The sequence below is a fragment of the Pundamilia nyererei genome, unplaced genomic scaffold (genome assembly GCF_000239375.1).
Source record: "Pundamilia nyererei isolate P.nyererei 1_Seehausen unplaced genomic scaffold, PunNye1.0 scaffold00565, whole genome shotgun sequence".
In the NCBI taxonomy this organism is placed as follows: Eukaryota; Metazoa; Chordata; class Actinopteri; order Cichliformes; family Cichlidae; genus Pundamilia; species Pundamilia nyererei.
In genome coordinates this window covers 65,274-71,475 of record NW_005187966.1, presented here as the reverse complement: position 1 = coordinate 71,475, position 6,202 = coordinate 65,274, and the positions used below count along the sequence as shown (strand labels likewise).

The 6,202-nt window shown below is 38.0% G+C and overlaps 1 protein-coding gene across 1 annotated transcript; it reads right to left on the bottom strand.

Annotated features, from left to right (window-relative positions):
• Window positions 1–451: 451 nt before the first annotated feature.
• On the bottom strand, window positions 452–5,041 carry LOC102214226 (kelch-like protein 12). The gene is made up of 5 exons (XM_005754434.1): window positions 4,373–5,041; window positions 2,239–2,681; window positions 1,133–1,375; window positions 813–1,051; window positions 452–461 (listed from the first exon to the last, which is right to left on the bottom strand). The coding sequence occupies exons 1-5, from the start codon at window positions 5,019–5,021 to the stop codon at window positions 452–454; spliced, it is 1,584 nt and encodes a 527-aa protein (XP_005754491.1). The 5' UTR covers window positions 5,022–5,041.
• Window positions 5,042–6,202: the final 1,161 nt, after the last annotated feature.

Genomic DNA, 6,202 nt, shown 5'->3' with positions numbered 1-6,202 from the left:
GGGGGGGGGATATGTGTGTATTCACATCATTTATGTTAATGAGAGTGTGGGGAGTGAGTTGGAGGGTGGGGTGGGCTGTTTTTAACTATGTAAAGCACTTTGTGCTACATTGTTTTTTGTATGAAAAGTGCTTTATAAATAAAGATTGATTGATTGATTGATTTATGCCCCTATAGACTTCCCTCACTCTGATGAAATAATCCACTCATATCATGCAGTCATATGCATATTGCACTACTCAGTTTTGCACTATAGTTTGTGTAATTTCTAATTTCTAACTTGTTTTTTCCCCACTTTTTATCTCTCTCTCTCTCCTTAAACTTGGGCAATTAACAATGATTCTGATTCAATACAGATCTGCCCAGACAAATGGACCTCACTGGATATTTCCTTTTTTGGGGGGTCTTTTCTGTAAACTCTAGATGTGAATGTGCAGGAAAATCCCACAAGATCAGATGTTTCTGAGAGTAAAAGACATGTAGTTGTAGTTACAGATTAAAAAGCTACATTTAACTAAATTTACACAGCAGTTACGCAAACATGCACACACATTTCTGCAATTCATTCAAGGAGGAAGTTGCATAATGTATCAGTTCAGGGTTTGTGTGAGTCCCTTTAAAAAAAAATCTCTTCTGCCAATGACTGTGCTGTTGATGAGCTCTGAACTCAAACAAAGCTGTTAATATCTTGACAGTTTATATATCAAGCATGTGTACAACGTACAAGAAGAACTCTTTTGCAAAATCAACCACAAACACCTCTGATGTCTGTATGACATCTGTGACCCACACAACACTACCCTCACTGCTGACTTGAGGATGTCCAGTGCTCCATAGTATTTGCGTCCTCCCAACACATACAGTTTGTTGTTCAAGAGACAGACACAGTGTCTGAATCGCGCAGGTTCAGGAAACTTTGCAAATGGTTTCCATTCTATGCTCCTTCTTAAACCGGGGCCACGGTGAAACTGTTGAGCAAACCACAGGGTCTGGCTGGGAACCCTCTTCATGAATTCATCATCAACAGTGTCCCCACCTACCAAAACCAGGACCTAAAGAAAAGTGGTAATATTGCTTAAACGGACATAGCTTTAATTGAATTCCAAACATCAGTGAAGTAAAAGAGTATCAACCTGGTTTTTGGTGCGAGGATGATATTTAGGCCCTCTGTAATCCCCTTCAATGAGACTTTGGAGGGCTACCAGTGTTTTCCTTGCACCAGGGCTCCTGAGTAAGATGCTGCAACTAAGGGCCTCCTGAAGTTCAGCATAGCTGAAGAGTGTGATCCGAACATGAAGGAGCAGGCTGGACAGGCATTGGAGTCTCTCTTTAGGGTTGTCCTCCACCCAGCTCACTACTGCCTTGAACACCACAATCTAATTATAAAGAAGAGAAATGCTTTAGAAATATTATTTTACAAAATAAACAATAAATTGCATAAATAGCCTGTGATTACTACTCCAACTGTCCTTAAGAAAGTCGTGAAGAAAATCTATTCATTTTAAATTTGAGTTAATAATTTATATTTTTTCACATATACAAACTGAATATTTTCAGTTACAACTACTGAATGCTGCACTTTGGATGGTGTACAATTGTAGGCAATGTCACCTACACAACATTTTGTGAGCAATACATTAGGCTAATTGTATTTTCTCTTCCATTTGTAAATACAAAGAATTAATATTTTAATGGTCAAACTTTGCAGTTATAAAGTATGTAAAGACCCCCAAAACAGCACTGAATATAAATGTGTCTTATTTAAATTTTTTGTTCTTTTATATAAGGCTGTTGAACTGTAAGCAGAAGTAACACATTAGTTGTGAAGCTAAAAGCCTATAAGCTGCTGCATGTTTCTGGTTCTGCCACAGGTTTCATCCTTTTAAAAAGACGTTTTTCCTTCACACTGTCTCCAAGCACTTGCTCAAAGGAGACCGTTTCATTGTTGCTATCTCCCTTTTGTTATTACTATAACAGGATCTTTACCTTACAGTATACATTGCTTTGAAGTGATTGTTACTGTGATTTTATGCTATATAAATAAAAATGAAATGAATTACAAACCCATTGCATTGCACATGGATAACAGCTGTTATCCCTGGCATTACCTTGGGAACATAAAATGATTGAGAAATTAAAAAAAAAAAGTTAGATATGATAGACGAAAGGAGGAACACGTGATGAGAAATTTAAGCTAAACACAAAAAGAATGACTGACCACCAGAAATAAAAATACTACCTCACTCTCTACAGACAAGGAGTCCTTCTTAAGAAGTTTGTCAAGGAGGTGAAAGGGAATATCCTTGAACTTTTCCCCATAAGAGACGCACTGGAAGTGGGCTGCAATATACTCCTCGGCTGCCTGCCCTAGCTGGACCAGCCCGTAGGTCTCAGCCAGGACCAGCACATCTAGACATGTGCTTTCATCCATTCTGTCCTGCATGAACTCAATGCACAGCGACAGCGCCCCCTCCAGCTGGAACTGAAGCATTGCATCTGTAAGCTCCCAAATCCGACTCCAGTTCAGTCTGAGCTGACCGGTGTAGATGAAATAGAGCATGGATTCAATCACCCAAGACGACACACCTCGCAGGCACACCACTTCCTGGCAAGACTCCCGTAACCCTCCACACAGCAATGCCCGGAAATAGTCCCCAGCTGCTGCTAACACCACACGATGTGCTGAGAAAAGTCAGGAGATGATAAAAAGGTCACAGAGAAAGATGCGGATAAAGTAGAAAAGACACAAGGTAAGTAAACGTTTCTAACTCCACCTAGTGTTAGCATACTGGGAATGCATTTCCAGTTTACTTTCTCCTTCAAAACAACAGCGGGTGATCATTTTGAGTTTATGTCATACTTTTTTTGTCTTTTTTTTCTTTTTACAGCAGCACGTGTCTGGTCAGCATGTGTCACCAAGAAATGACACATTTTTAGTTAAAAAAAATTCCTATATTAGTAAATGACATGATTTTGTGTATATATTTACTTTGTGTTGACATTATTGACATTCCATTTCTCTTACCTGCATAAACAACAGCTGACTGTCACACTATGAACTATTCTGGGAAAAGGATTCTAGGAAATCTACAAGTTTGTGGAGGAGCGTGTAGTACAGTCACCCTTTCTGTGAATGTGATTATCATGAGTAAAATAGTTGCACGCCAGCTACAGTTGTGGTCAGAATTTTACACACATTCATCATGTACATAAATGTCATAGCAATTTAGGACTTTTATATGATTTATTTGAACTGTTCTTTTTCCAGGGTGGAACGATTGTGCAGCATGCGTCTTTAGTGACTCAAGGAAAAAAGAACTTGGTGCACAAGTTTGAATTTATTTTAGATTTATTTTGGATATAATACAACAGCACAATATACTGTGTTGTATACTGTTCAGATATACATTTCAGAGTGCACAGATAATGCCACTGCTTTCAGTACAACTACACTGACTGACTACTACAGTTAATAGATTTTACATACAAAACATACATTCATCTTCATACACAATATACTTTTTTTTACACATACAACACCCCATGTTATATGCTATAAAACAGTTCTTTTAAGTAATGCTTTAAATGGAGTCTTGTAACCTAAAGCCCTGAGCTCAACCCTACTGAAAATAATTAAAACCCAGGTCTCAAACCAACTAATTTGACTGAAGTCTACCACTTCTGTTGAGAAGAGTGGTCAAATATCCAAAAAGAATTAAGCCAGAAACATAAAAGAAAATCCAAAATAATTTAATTTAATTCATGACAGACATATGATATACTATGATTCCAATTTGAGAAAAGATCAGTTCAAAGAAATCATTAAAAACTCCCAAATTATCATGACATGCAAACCCATAATGAGTTCATGGAAACGTTTGACCACAATTGTATGAACTGTGACCAGATCTAAGAACAGTATTTGTTTCTCTTTTAATGATCACAATAAAAATGAAGGGCAGTATGCATTTGCAGATCTGAAATAAATGCTTTGGGAATTTTCTTGTAACTATTTATTTAAAACAATCTCAATCTTTTCAAAGCACTATAATTGAAAACTGTTTAAAAGAAAAACTTTAATGCCAGTATGAACGTATGGAACTTAAATTGAAAAGTAACATACTCTAGTTTCTGGGGATTTTCCTTTTCAGCATGTGACTAAAAGCAGTCCCAGCTCTAATTCTAATTCTAGATGTTTCATTGTTGGGTGTTACGAGATTAAACCTTGTTCGGGTCATATTACCCTACATCATAATCTCAAAGGCTACACTGGTCAGTTAGTGGACATTCCTCATCGATTACTTTTCATTTGTTACCACTGTAAAGTCATGTAAAGTCATATATGATCCCATATATGAGTGTTTGGGCCTCACCTGAATTTTTCTCTCCAGTCTCTGCTTGTATTGTGACATCACATCCTTCTCCTCTCTTCCACATGTCTCTGATGATAGCCAAGCTCTTCTCTCTCTCTTTTGCAGCAGAAGTTTTGATCTTTGATATGCAACTTTCTTTCAGCCTCTCCATCTGGAGACATTGAGAAGCATTTAAAACCTCCTCAATTACCCGCTCTTTACTCAAGTCCATGGCCACATGTCCACAATATGCAAACTCCATGATAGCCCTTAAACCAACTGGTGTCAAACATTGTGCAATTTCTCCCACTCCAAGCCCTGGCATTTCTTTTGAACCTAAAATTGCATTTGGGGTTTGACTGATAGCTGCTAGAACAAGCCGGTGAGCTTGGAAGGATTTTCCTTGAACGATAAAGGTGCAGTCCAGGAGTAATTCTTCCTTGCAAAGGTTGTGTAAGTGAGTGAAGAGTCTGTCTGAGTGTGAAGAGAAGTTGTAAGAGATAAGACCAGAATTCTCTGAGAGACATGAAGAAAGGTCGTGAGGAGTTTCTTGAGCTTTAGAGTCTGGTATATGCTTTGGTGTTTGAAGAATAGTTTTTGAGCTTTCTTTTATGCCACTATTGTCCACATGTGTTGCACTTTCTCTTCCGCTTGCTCCACTTCTTCTCATAATGTCTTCCTGTGTGCACTGTCACCTTATAGACTTGCTTGTGTCAGAGCAGACCGCCAGATGTTTACATTCAACGTGTACTGTACAAAGAGAGAAAAGGCAGAACAGCGAGAGTCAGGATAAGTCAGTAATAAAGACACTAGAAAAGTGTGACTACTCTATTCCTGGAAATGCCACTGTACTTATTCACTTTAACATTAGACATGCATCAATTGTCCTCATGACCTCTGAAGTGTCTTTTACGCAAAGAAAACACAACCTAGCCTAAAAAAAGTGTCAATATTGTCATCACGACAAACCTTTAAGTTCAGGAGGCCACTTATTAGCAATGCTGTAATACACGAATGTGTCAAGACACAAACATCTGTCTGTTGCACCTGTTCACAGAGTTCAACATGTAACAACTTACAGTTCATTTTGACAGTAAACGTCCTCGTAAGAATAATTTCCCACGAGATATTAGAAATACCAGCAGCATACGACTTATTGTAATTTTGTACTAAGACGAGTCTTGCTTGATTACAACTGGTTAATATCTTATTTTAGATTAAGACTCTGCATAGGCACCTACCTTGCTTTTCCTTTAGCAGTGTGGGTGGAACAAGTGACTTTGACCAGTGGCATTGTGAGCATGTGGGGCGCACAAGGCACTAGAGCAGGTTTAATTATAGCATGGCACCGACACTATAAAGACTACACTACAAGAAGTTTCCAGTACGCTCAGGAACTGCCTGCTTAAAAAAGTTCAACATGAAGTGAAGTATTTTGAAGTATTACATGAAGGGACTGAAGGTGAAAACGAAGACTGAGAAGATAGTATTGCCCAAATACCTTAAATAACAACAATAACACAGCCATTACTGCTGTGTCTAAAGTCTGACAAAGCATTAATGAGTATAAATAAAACACTCTCTCACTATGTCCCGCGTACGTTTTTTCAATTGTGCTCAAAGTAACATCAGGAAAATCTATTAACCCAAAAAACAATAATATTTGTTTCATTATGTGTTTAATTCAGTTTTTAACATCCATGTTGAAAAGTTGTTACACAACAGAATGAGAGAGAAGAAGAGTTCCTGAAAACGTTTTTAGTGCAGTCATTGTGAAAGTTCCTTCCTGTGCATTATTGACACTGATGAAAAGCATGTAGGCTGAGTCACAGATCAGCTGTGTTACTCATC